Source organism: Terrapene carolina, unplaced genomic scaffold (assembly GCF_002925995.2).
Source record: "Terrapene carolina triunguis isolate 2854851 unplaced genomic scaffold, T_m_triunguis-2.0 Scaffold229, whole genome shotgun sequence".
NCBI lineage: Eukaryota > Metazoa > Chordata > Testudines > Emydidae > Terrapene > Terrapene triunguis.
In genome coordinates, this window is record NW_020664580.1 from 1,817,529 (window position 1) to 1,830,299 (window position 12,771).

At 43.3% G+C, this 12,771-nt stretch overlaps 1 protein-coding gene across 1 annotated transcript in view; it reads right to left on the minus strand.

Annotated features, from left to right (window-relative positions):
• LOC112104958 (zona pellucida-binding protein 1-like) overlaps positions 1 to 12,771 on the minus strand; it is a 50,877-nt gene continuing 38,106 nt past the window's right edge. The window contains exons 7-10 of the mRNA XM_026656371.2: positions 11,778 to 11,943; positions 7,526 to 7,687; positions 6,802 to 6,874; positions 1 to 439 (exon numbers count right to left, since the gene is read on the minus strand). Coding sequence (XP_026512156.1) covers positions 1 to 439; positions 6,802 to 6,874; positions 7,526 to 7,687; positions 11,778 to 11,943 — 840 coding nt within the window. The remainder of the gene's footprint in view (positions 440 to 6,801; positions 6,875 to 7,525; positions 7,688 to 11,777; positions 11,944 to 12,771) is intronic.

Below are 12,771 nucleotides of genomic sequence, written 5' to 3' on the forward strand. Positions count from 1 at the left end.
TTAACTTCTCTGTGTGATGTAGGGTAAAGACAATTTGTGGTTTATTGTATTAAACTTTTGTGGATTAGAAACCAGTCCTTTTGAAACACAGTGGATTTCTTCTTCCAAAGTACCCTGTGATCTGCCTTCCTCAAAGCTTGTTTCTACTTCACTTGGCCATGTACGGTCAGGAGATGGATTTGAGCCAACAGGTGTTGATGTCTCTGTTATGCCATCATTGCTTAATAATCCTATGGACTCTTCCTCTATAAACCCAACTTTATATTTTGGCAGATTCTTTCTCTCAGATCTGTCTGGGTTTCTTAGTTTACTTCTTTGCTCTTCAATCTCTGCATCACTTGCAATATTGGCAAATGTTTTCAGTCTGGTTTTAAGTTCAGATTCGGCTTCCTCTATATATCGGGCTGCTAATGTTCTTCTACAGCATTTATGTATTATTCTGGGGATTTAAAAAAATGTTGTCAGGCAGTAATGTCCACAGAGTGAACAGCAGAACAGATTGCTGCTGCACAACTTCTCTCTTCATTCATAATGACTGGGTAATCTCTCACCTGTGAAATTCGGAGGTGGTCCCAAAGTTGTTGCCAGAGGGCTGAGGACTAAGCCCTGCCCTTCAGCTCAGGCCACCAGAATTTCTGCCTTTGGCAGCGGAACCGGTTCATGGTTGGTTTGATTTCTCCTGACCATTTTGTCTAATTTTTATTCATTTTTGTGTAGAAGAGAGACTTCATTTAAACTTTTCTAAGGTGAGCAATCACTGGAGTATTAAGGCTCTAAATCCTCTGGTACAGCGCCTGTCGAGTAGGCATCCTCCACTATCCTGCTGTAAACTGCCAACCCTCGCTCTGATAGGGTATATGTCTTTGAGTCAGATCAGTATGCTAGGACCCTGCCAAATCCCCCGCTTAAAACCTGCAACTCCACCACAGGAAGGATTAACCATGGGCATGAAGATTCCCAGGAAAGGGAGATCTCCTCACAGCCTGCTTGGAGTTTAAGATCAAGAAACTCCAGAGACTCCAAAAAGACAAAAGCAGACATCCCCTTTGGGAGGCAGCAGTTTGTAATGTTAATGAGCAAGTAGGGTAAAAATCAGGGTTAAACCCTTTCTTGGTGGTTGCTGGGGCTTTTCTCCTCCCAGACGCTGTCACAGTGCACCATGCAGCATGTCTGGGTATGCGAGAAGCCTGTTCCTCCTGTGCAGTCCTGTCTCAGGCTGCAGCCTACTAGGAATTGTACCTGGCTGGCTCTCAACTCAGGGACCCTCGCTCTGCCAGGGAAAGGTGCTAAGAGTCAGGCAGCAGTGGAATGGGATTTGTGCCTTGTGATCATCAGCCAGCCCTCGCTTTGCCAGGGAAAGGGGCTCAGAGACTAAAATGTGGGAAGGAGTCGGTCTCTATGGCTGGAACCCAATGAAAGGATAAGAAGCACTAGAGGCAGCCTGTGCCCAGAAGCTGAGGCACATGAGGACTTTATTCCCATGCAGCTGCACCATCATGGAATTATAGGGGCATAAGTGAGAAATCCCTTCCTATGGTCAAGAGCTCCTGATTTACTGAGTATAAAACCCTGAGTGGTACTAGGTCACTCTTGCAGAACTTACTAGGGTCCTAGCCAGCCTGCAGAAGCTTCATGTCGGGCTACCAGGGCCACCTAGGGGTCTATTCTCCTTGGTTGGGGCATCCCAAGACCAGGATAAATAGCGTGCTACTGCCCTCCAGTCAAGGGAAGCACTGCATACACATACCATCAAAAAAAGAAAAATCTCACATGGTTCTCCCAGGATAGGAAGCCAGTGGCTCACAACGAGCTCATTATTAATAATAAATACCTTCCCTTCAAGCAATAATGAGACACAGGGTTTCCTGTACTCTCTTTTGTAAAGACATCATACAATTAGAACGTGGACATCTGGTTAAAACTAAATGTTAAACTAAAATGTTGCATAAACACACCAGGATACTTCATAAATTTTGGGAACCTAAGGTTGGGTAAAGCAATAGCCACACCACTGACCGAGTCAAACCTTGTTCCAAAAGATGCCTTACACCATAAGAGTGAGGACACTCTACTGAGAAATGTAAAATCCTTGGCTATAACCATTCAGACCAAAAATATACTTAATTAAGAGCAGAGGAATACCTACTTGGTGGCAAACAACTGGATTGTTGTCTAGGGGTATGGTCTGTGCTTGGAGTGCAAGATATCTTGAGTTCATATTATAGTCAAATCCTTACAGTGGTGTGTAAAATATTCTTCCTTGTTAACCTTTCCTGGCTCTAAGTGATTTGTGACGAGCAATAGCTCCTAACTTAAAAAAAGTAGTGCTTAAACACTTGAGTAGCCAACAATCATACCCAGATTCCCCAAACAAGGACTCTGTGCATCCAAATTCACAGGTGTGAGAATGTTGGGGGAAACATTAGAGAAATTAGTAGCTGAGAATGCAGAGAAGCCTGAGTCCTCACTATCAAACCAGCAGAGCAATCTGTCGGTCACTACCAGCACCACTGCTGCCGAAGGAAAGGACTGTTCTCTATGAGAGGGAACAATCTGAAGCAGGGAAACCTCTCTTTCCAAACCAATAAAATCCTCAGCATGACAAACAAAAAATTAACATTTTAGTTTGAGAGCTTACAATGCCGATACAAGACTCTTCCTTTGATCTACTCTCTGCACCTCCACTCCTAAGGAATGGCTGGCCAGGGAAACAGAGCTACTTCTAACTTGCCAGCTGCTAGAAACTATTCAAACCCACCAGTTGTTTAAAATCAAGACTAGCTTGAGCCTAACAGAAAATTGTTCACCCAGAGGTCAAAATAGGCCTAGGTCTGACAACAATTTTACCACCATGGTAAAGATTTACAAAGATCCAAATTTTCATTGCACTAGTCATTTCTTGGTAGTGGTCATCTACAGCCAATTGTCTCCATCAACTAGGTTTGCTGGCACTACACATTGCTTTCACCCCTGGCTGGGATTTCACAAAATCTGTTGTGCAGAACAGCTGCAATGCAAAATTAGGCATTTCCAAATCATGTCTGAATTTCCATTTATGGACAGGTACATACATTAATTCAATCCAATTTTCATTCTAGATTCTTGCATACAGACTATGGAAGCATGCCTTGCAGGGTGGGGAGACAATCTGGAAGACCAGACAACTTGGGTTATGGGTTCTCACAGAAAAGCAGGCTCCAGCTCACAGCTTGTGTTGTACAATTTTCCAAAATCTCAGCACATGAATCCTTTTAGTTCATTTCAACAGCTGAAGTGTGAGAACAAAACATAGGAATAGCCATATAGGATCAGACTTGTGGCCCATTAAGTCAGTTCCTTATCTCTGACACTTGCCAGTACCAGCTGCCTCAGAGAAAGGTGCAAGCAACTTAGTATTGGGCAGTTATGTAATAACAGTAATAATGATGATACTGATTATCATCACCACAACATTCTGGAGCTCTTAGTTGCTTGAGAGTTTCTCAGGGGTGGTTGGCAGAGTCCTACAGCTTAGCACTAAAGAAAAGTAGGAACCAGTCCTCACAGTGTTCTTTAAGTTGGCACAATGGAGTCCCCATGTAAAGATCATCAGGTGTCAAAATTAATCAAACAGGCCAGATTAGACACACTTGTGACCATAATTTCTCTCTCTATACAAGAACCACACTGCTGCTGTTGTGAGGAAAGGGTTATGCTTATAGCTCCAGAAATCTTTCTGCCTAAGTCTATTTCTTTCCATAACTCCTGGGAGATACTTTCCCCATCATTTTGTTCCAATCTTTAAAACTGCTTTAGAATGTGGGGGCATAAATGGATATTGCTACAGCTTTACAGATACACATGAAGCATCATATATATGCCAATTGTATCCTGTGCATCTCATTCTATCTAAAATGCCAAGGCCTTTGGACCTCAAAGTTGCTGCAAGCAACATGTTAACATCCTGTACCAACTGGCATCTGGGAGACCATTCATGAAAGGAATCAAGGCTCCTTCTGTAAGGTCCCTAATGGCACTGTGGGAACAAAGTGTCTGAGCCACATCTGAGGAACATTTTCCTATTAGGGCGTCATTCCTTGGAGAGGCATCCTTTGGTAAAGAGATGCCAGAGGGCTGGATCTCAAATAATTCCTTACATTACAAAGCTTTTGCTTTATATGGGGGAAACTCTATTTCTACCTATTATCCTACTCTAATAATTGTTAAAATTCTGCTTTAGCCTCTCCCCTCCCCCACTCCACTTTTGTGAATGTCTGCTCACTGCTTTCCCATTAGTGGTGAAGGAGAAGAGAAACTACAGCAGAATGAGAAATTCACCTAATAATTTTCTTCCTTTTAGCAGCTTCTCTCCTCATTCAATCTACCCTAGTAGTCTGGTAAATAACTGGAATACAGTTTGTAACAAATTGAACTTTTTACTCCCCTTTGAAGCCCTACCTATAGAATTGCCTAAAGGGTTAGTTAATGTAATTTCTACTTATTGTCTTAATGCTAATAACTGGCTGCTGAAGGGTTTCTACAACAGTGGACAAACTCTTCTGGTGGCCTGCGTGGAAGGGTGTGGCTTAATCCTTGTGCCTCCAGCAACAGCAACTTTGGACAGCCTCTGAATTGCACAGGTGAGGTGCATGGCCCTTTTGTGGTGAATGAAGAGAGCAACTGGTAACTGAAAATTATCAGGTAAGAAATTCTTCACTGTGAGTGAAGCAAGTTACCCCCCTGCATCATGGCAGCAGAGAACTACGTAATATAATGAAATAAATGTTCGAAAACAAATTAATGTCAAACTAGGGACACCCAGGGCAGCCTGAGGGCTAAATGCAGCCTCCCTCATCCTGAGCAAGATTGTTGGTGACCTTTAATCAGTATAGGCCTGATCTAACTCCCATAGAAGCCAATAACCAGCATCGAGATTAATCCATCAAACAAAATGCTGGTACAAACTAAATATGGGCCTCTGCATTTATTTTTATACAAAATCAGGGGTGAAAGTAACTTACAGGACTTACCAGTACTGCTGGAGTCCTGAGGGGGGCGTGGCCTCAACCAGAAGAGGCTGGGGCTCTCAAGATTTAAAGGCCCTGGGGCACCAGCTGTGGCTGGGAGCCCCAGGGCCTTTAAATCAACCTGGGGCTCCCAGCTGCAGAGGTGGCTGGGAGCCCCTGGGGCTCAGGGGCAAATTAAAGGGCCCTGGGCTCCGGCCGACGCAGAGCTCCGGGCCCTTTAAATCCCGGCCCCAGCCCGGCAGCCGGGCTCAAGCATGGATTTAAAGGGCCCGGAGCTCCCGCGGCTGCGGGTAGCCCCAAGCCCTTTAAATCCTGGCCCCAGCCCAGCTACTGGAGCTGCGGGCAGGATTTAAAGGGTGGCGGGGAGCCTAGAGCCCTTTAAATCCCCACTGCGGAAGCCAGTGCCGTCCGGCACGGGGTACTGGCTCTTGCCGGTACACCGTGCCAGACAGTACCGGCTTACTTTCACCTCTGTACAAAATGTATATAAATGTGTATCCTGATAAGATGGAGACCTCTGGCTCCTGGCAAGTTGTGCGTGTGGGCCTCACTTTCATAGTTTGGTTACCCTGACACAAACTCTCCACAGTTTCCATAGCATTCTTCCATTCACTGCACCAAAGGATGGAGGTTGTACTCTGCAAACCACAGATATCTAAGGTCCACCAAATGCAAGGACATTTGCAAAGGTTTCTGGCCTGTGCACAGCTGCCCAACCCTATTGGCTTATTATAGCCCCAAGATGTGCGTCCAGCAACATTTGTGGTTGCTAGCTGCTCCAGAAAGTCCCTTCAAGGGGTTTAGGGAGGGAAGGGATAGCTAGTACAGAGGAGGAAGTAGGATAACTTAGTGCTGACTATCTGCAGGAACTTAGGCCTTGGCTACACTTGCAAGTTACAGTGCTGTAAAGCCTCCCCCAGTGCTGTAACTCACTCCCCGTCCACACTGGCAGGGCACTTACAGCGCTGTATCTCCCTGGGTACACCGCTGCAGGTACTCCACATCTCCGAGAGGAATAACAGCTGCAGCGGAATGGCTACGACTCACAGGTGTGAGTGTAAACGCTTGTAGCGCTGTACTAATCACCTTGTCAAGTGGCCAATCCTCTCCATTGTTGTGACCAGCTGCAGGAATGCAGAAGTGCCGGTTTCAAAGCTCGTACCACAGAGAAAAGCAAACAATTTGCAGCTTGCTTTGAGTGAGTAAATGAATGAGCGGGGGGCTGGGAGTTCGGAACTTGCAAAATAGAGAGCTGACATGCTCCAAAAAGCACTCACTCTCCCCCCCACACTCCCTGTCTCAATCCACCCCACCCCCCCGTTTTGAAAAGCACGTTGCAGTCACATGAATGCTGGGATAGCTGCCCATAATGCACCGCTCCCAACACAGCTGCAAATGTTACAAGTGTGGCCACACCACTGCGCTGGCAGCTGGCAGTGTGGACAGACTGCAGCGCTTTTCCCTACGCAGCTGTACGAAGACAGGTTTACCTCAAAGCGCTGTACAGCTGCAAGTGTAGCCAAGGCCTTATACTCTCTGCCTGTGCTGATTTGAGTGGGTGAGAATCAAGTGGAGATCTACCATCTCCTGTGCATCTAGCACCCAATGCTTAGAGGCAAGAGAAGAGGGGGAGAGTGTCCTATGGAAACAGCACTTCCCTCATTTGTACTCCAAGATCAGATCCACTGTCACAGGCTCCCTTCAGTTTCTGTAAGTGAAGGGATGTACAGGGGTCCTACCTACAAACAGTATTAAAGCATAATAGAAATAGATGCAATGCCATAAAGGTTCTTACGCCCAAGATGTCACTAGGATAAGGCTTGTTCCTAAGGAGGAAATTAAGAAAACAATCCAGATTTGCAGAGTTCCTGAAAAAGATGAACAAAAACAAAATAAAACCAATAGAAAAGAGCACTTCACATATTTATCTTGTTTCCTCTTGTCTAACTGTAGCATATGGACAGTCTGAATGGGGAGCCAGAACGGTAAGACTGAAACTCAATATTTGTGTGGGAGCCCAAAAGAAATCATCATAAAGGTTCATTTGGAAGTATTTCAACAACTAGCCATAGGGCTTCATTCTTATGCTGTATTTTCTTTCTGTTAATGACAGCACATTGACCAGGTAATCAAGAAACAAGGGGCTTGATTCTCAGTGACTCTCCCATCTTGCATTGTCCTGCACACTAGTGCAAAGTGAGTGCAAATCATTACCATTCTGATTCAGTAAAATTATACTCCCTCTCTGCACTCACTTGACCTGGTGTAAATGACCAGACAAGCACAGCGCAAGAGAGGATTTGAGTCCAAGGACTAGGAAATGGACCCGGGTTTTCTGTCTCTAGAGCATGATACTAGATGAGGCCATTGAATAAGTTGGGTAGGGGAGATTTCTAAGAAGTTTGTTTTCTCGGGATAGAAAACACATACATTTGCGATAAGAATAATTAAAAACTAGCAATTCCATACCACTTCTATCATTGTCAATCCAGTGTACTTCTTCACTGAAAATAACTTACCGTGACACTCTCTTTCAGTTTTGGCTCCTCTTCTATCACTAGTTTGTGTTTTTGGACAGTTTTTGCATGCAGTCTGCCCGTACTTTTTATTATAGGACCCCGATGCACACAGAATACATGTGGTATCATATCTTGCACTGAATCGACCAGGTGGGCATGTTACTAGTTAAAAAAAAAATGTACAATAGAGTAAAAATGGATTTTAATAAACATATATTAGATTGTTTTATTTGAATAATTTTAATTATTGGCCTGTATAAGAGGAAATAATGTTTGTCCTTTGCTGACCAAAGGCCTGGTGAACATGGGGTTTTAAGGCAAAGTTGGTTATCAGTGATTTGAAAATAAAAAGTCAGAAGGAAAAAAGAAAGAAATCACTGAGATTGAAGCTAAGTGTGGAAGGTTTCCACCTTAAAGGAGACCTGCAAAGAGGAAAAAAACAGGTTTGGTCCTTTTCCCCCTTGGTTTGATGTCTAAACAAGACCTAAGTGGATTTTTGTTGTTTAATAACTGGAAGAGTGAGGAGGGAAAGAGAGGAGATTGGGAATGGCTCTCAGTCAGTAGTTGAAGACATGGGGCTGAGAAATTTTAGCAGTTTTTCTTTCAACTTTTTTAGGTATTGAGTTAGGTTTAATAGGATTTTCAAAAAACAAATCCCACTGACTTTTAAATCAGTTCCCCTCCCAATTAATCAGATTACAAAGTCATAATAATACTAGCTCACTGGTTATTAATAGCATGTTCTTGAGAAAACAGGGTAGGCAAGACTGTTGCCGCGGTTTAAAAAAAATAAAAATAAAAAAAAGTAAAACTCAATTCTAGCCTTCTTTATACACTATAAAAATAGGAAAAACTCAAAAACATACCCCCCACCTTTACACATCACCTTTAAAGAATGATCATTGCCAAATGTATGTTTTGACAAATTTAACCTAAGGTGCCCCCCCTCCTAGCTGTTGAAACCCAGTGACAAGCCCCAAAGGCCCAAATCCTCTCAGGTCCCTCCAGTGATGAGGAAATTAGTGACAATGATATGAATTACTCGACGAGAGTGCTGGGTAGATGCTGGGGAAAAGTATTTGTGAACACTTTTGCAAAATCTGAATCACACAGCTATTTGCCCATGTTCACATCCTTTCCTGTCTGATTTTCATGAGCAAAGTTCTGTTCATACAAGCGTTCCTGGAAAACATATTTCAGACCTGTACCTGAGACTTACTTAAGTAAAGCACTAAAGCTATTTTGTGATAGAATGAAATTGTTAAGGATTAGATTATCCACTCAGGAAATATAAAAAATACCATGTGATTTAGGGACCAAGTTGCAACACTGGAATAGCAAAGTCTAGATATCTAATAATAGAATGCCGTGAGCAATCCATAGGTTGAAATTTGGTTACCTAAACTATTTATTGAACAATTGTAAATAACAACGTATTGTAAAAATCTTGATTTGTTCAGTGGATACACAAACAAAAAAGGGCTAAATTAATCAAGAACTGCAACCCATTTGGCCACTTGCAATGTGGCTGACCCACATCACAAAGAATTTATAAGAACACTTTCCTAGTACTGAATATTTTTCAAAAAGACTTCGAAGCTTAGGCTCTCTTTGTGTGGAAGAACATGTGTTTTATCCTGTCAGTTTGTCTGTTCAGCTCCTCTATGGAAGTTGCAGCATGGAGTGTGCTACCTCAAGAATTCCAGAAAAGTGTGGTGTCACAGAATTAATGTTTTTTATTAGTTCCATCTCTTTTTTCCTGAGTGGGCTCCATTGGATTCATGTCTCCACTCCCCCTTAACTGTTCCAATATTTTTAACATAGTTGGAAATGTTACACTACCTAAATATGCATCTTCCAACCACAGAAGTTTCTGTAGTTTTCCTGTCCAGATGAGGCTGTTAACCCTCCACACTGCAGTCCACATTAATGTCTTGTTAGCCTTCTCTGCTCCCCAAAATGGAGAATTGTGTTCCACTTTACACAGTCCCCCCCTTTCTGTCTCAAGACCATTTAGGGCTTGTCTTCTCTGCAGTGTTAACTTGGGCTTTTAACCTGGGTGTTATCTCTTATCTGGCTCTCATCCACATAGAACAAACCTCCTCACTCACTACATCTGGGCCAGCTGGCCCAGCCTGAGTGCTGCTTACACTTGGGCTGGAAATCTGCCCACTTTGCAGTGTCGACCCAGGATAAACACTTGCGTGCTGATAGTCCTGTGACGTTGCAGTCTATATAATTTTATAAAAATATGTTGAGTGACTATAATGTAACTGGAATATGCTTCATGCAAAAGGTCTCTTGTAAGGTATCATTACAAAGCTTATAATCTACTGAGTGTGATCATCCTATTTGTATAAATGTATCACTCTTGTATCTGAAACTAGAAATATGAAATATAACTCTGAGGGCCTATTGTAATTATGCAAAGTGTGGGCCATTACTGGTGGTTTGGAATCTTGATGACTCCCATTAACCAGGACAATTGTCTGCAGATGGCTGTGTTCACCTGTAAGTCTTCCTGTATACGTGTGTGCTGGCAAGTGGGCAATGAAGTCTTGCAGTGACATGTGATCATGTCACCTGAACTGGAATCCATCTTTAACCTGGTGTCTTTCCATTGAGAAGGAGGGGGTGGAAACCCAGAGAGGGACAAAGGATTCCCGCCTTATGCAAAAGATATATAAAGGGGTGGAACAGAACAAAGGGAGAAGAGGAGCCATCATGAAGAATCCCCTAGCTACCACCTGAGCTGGAACAAGAGCTGTACCGGGGAAAGAATTATGCCCAAGCCTGGAAGGTGTCCAGTCTGAGGAAAAAACACATCTCTGAGGGTGAGATTATCTGTATTCAGTTTGATTAGACATAGATTTGCGTATTTTATTTTATTTTGCTTGGTGACTTACTTTGTTCTGTCTGTTTCTACTTGGAACCACTTAAATTCTACTTTCTGTATTTAATAAAATCACTTTTTACTTATTAGTTAACTCAGAATATGTATTAATACCTGGGGGAGCAAACAACTGTGCATATCTCTCTATCAGTGTTATAGAGGGCGAACAATTTATGAGTTTACCATGTATAAGCTTTATACAGGGTAAAACGGATTTATTTGGGTTTAGACCCCATTGGGAGTTGGGCATATGAGTGTTAAAGACAGGAACACTTCTGTTAGCTGCTTTCAGGTAAATCTGCAGCTTTGGGGCAAGTAATTCAGACCCTGGGTCTTTGTTGGAGCAGACAGGAGTGTCTGGCTCAGCCAGACAGGGTGCTGGAGTCCTGAGCTGGCAGGGAAAGCAGGGGTAGAAGTAGTCTTGGCACATCAGGTGGCAGCTCCCAGGGGGTTTCTGTGATCCAACCCATCACAAGTCCTTCAGTGCCTTTGCACAATTCCCTGTGTGCCCAGAAGGACAGACAAGTTCTCCCACAATTTTCTGGGAAAGACCCAAAGCCGCCCATCTTACTGCAGTGCTAAGAACCATGGAATATGCCCCTCAGAAATCCTAGCACCTCACAAAATGGGTACAGCACCAGTTAAGTGGATGCACTAGAATATGGCTTTGCAGTGTGGCTGCCCCACACCTAAGCTAGGACAAGACGAGTGCTCACAAATGAGTTCCAATAACTGAGTTAACTTGAAAGTGAAGACATACACTTAAAGATTTTTTAAAATATGCCCCATTAAAGGTTTCTTTCTAGTTTTGAGCATATGGAGTCTGCTCTGTGTCCTGGTCTACTTGCCTTAGAATCAAACTCAAATCCTCTCCGTTTTCATTTTAAAAAAAATGAGTTTGGTGCACGTGGACAATGCCAGATTTATAGTCCCAGGGCTTGTCCACCTGAGGATAAAAAGTATATTTTCAAAACTCATTAGTTAACACATTTTAAAACCGCAGTGTAGAGATGGCAATCTGTGTTTTAACATATTAGCTGATTCTGTTGTAAGCTAGGCTTTCTATAGGGCTCACCAGGACCAACTAACATGGGTCACACCACAACTTTCCCTGTCTACACTAGGGTCTTAAAACATTATAGGTAATGTGGTTGCAAAAAAATATACCTTATATCCTAGGGTGGACAAGGCCCAGAGACTGAAGATCTCTGTTTATACCACAGCCTTGAACCCTGGTACATGTAAACATACTGCTAATTATTAGGATGTCTTCCATTTGCAGGATGGGAATGGCAACACCATATTTTTCTTGAGGCAAGTAATTCGATATTATTTTCCAAACAAGCCTTGGACACTCACCACAGCATCCTGGACACAGCGTACTGTTGTTTATATTTTTACCAAATCCTGGTTTGCAGTGATCCACTTTCTTACCAGTAAGGGAGCCAGAAATATAATGTATCTGGTGAATGTGATCTGATTCAGTATTTTGTACTTCAAAGAATTGTTTAATCTTAGTGTATGCCTAGAAGTAAAAAAAAACAAGAAGAAATAAGTTATTCAGATTCAAATCGCAAGACATCTAGCATGGCAGCACGGGAACATATGAGAGAGCAAAATGCCTCCGTCTACCTGCACTGGATACTAGCATCATGGCTACCGGATTGGGAGGAGAAATAGGCTCTGCAGAAGTGCTGAGCCCTCCCCCCTTTGCATAGGTGGGTGAGATTATCTTGGAGGGGGCAGAATGGGACCAGGACTGGGCAGAGCCTTGGCTCCGTACGCCTCCACCCCCAATGCACCAGCCGGCATATCTCCAGTCACTCAATGGGGAACGTATGCTGTACCAGGTACAGCGCGGCACAGTTTTGTCCTCCCTTGGAGCAGAAGGGGAACCAGGAGGGAAGATACTTTGGATCAGCACAATACCACATTGCCTCTTATTCTGGGCTCACGGCAAAGCCATAACTGAGCCCAAAATTATCACATGGTACAAACACAAGGTTTGCACAGTTTTTAAAAATGTATAAGAAAGCCTATCACAGGAGTAACATCAGACAGCCTAGGGGACAAGGCTTCTGAGAAACATGAGGAAATAAGTCATTTCTGAAATAACTCTTTCCCCCCCCCCCCAAAAAAAAAAAAGGCTTTTGGACTAAGCAGAAGAAAAATTCCTTGAGCTATTGTCAGGCTATTGTCTGTCTTTTCTTCATGGCATCAATTCTATTCTTCCTGCACCCTGGCATTCAATTTCCTAGTATTCTCGTTTGTTGTGTGTATGTGAAGTCGGAACAGTTATGTCAACCAGCTGTCAGACTCCTGACCCACTGGCTCAGCTTAAGGGGAAACGTGG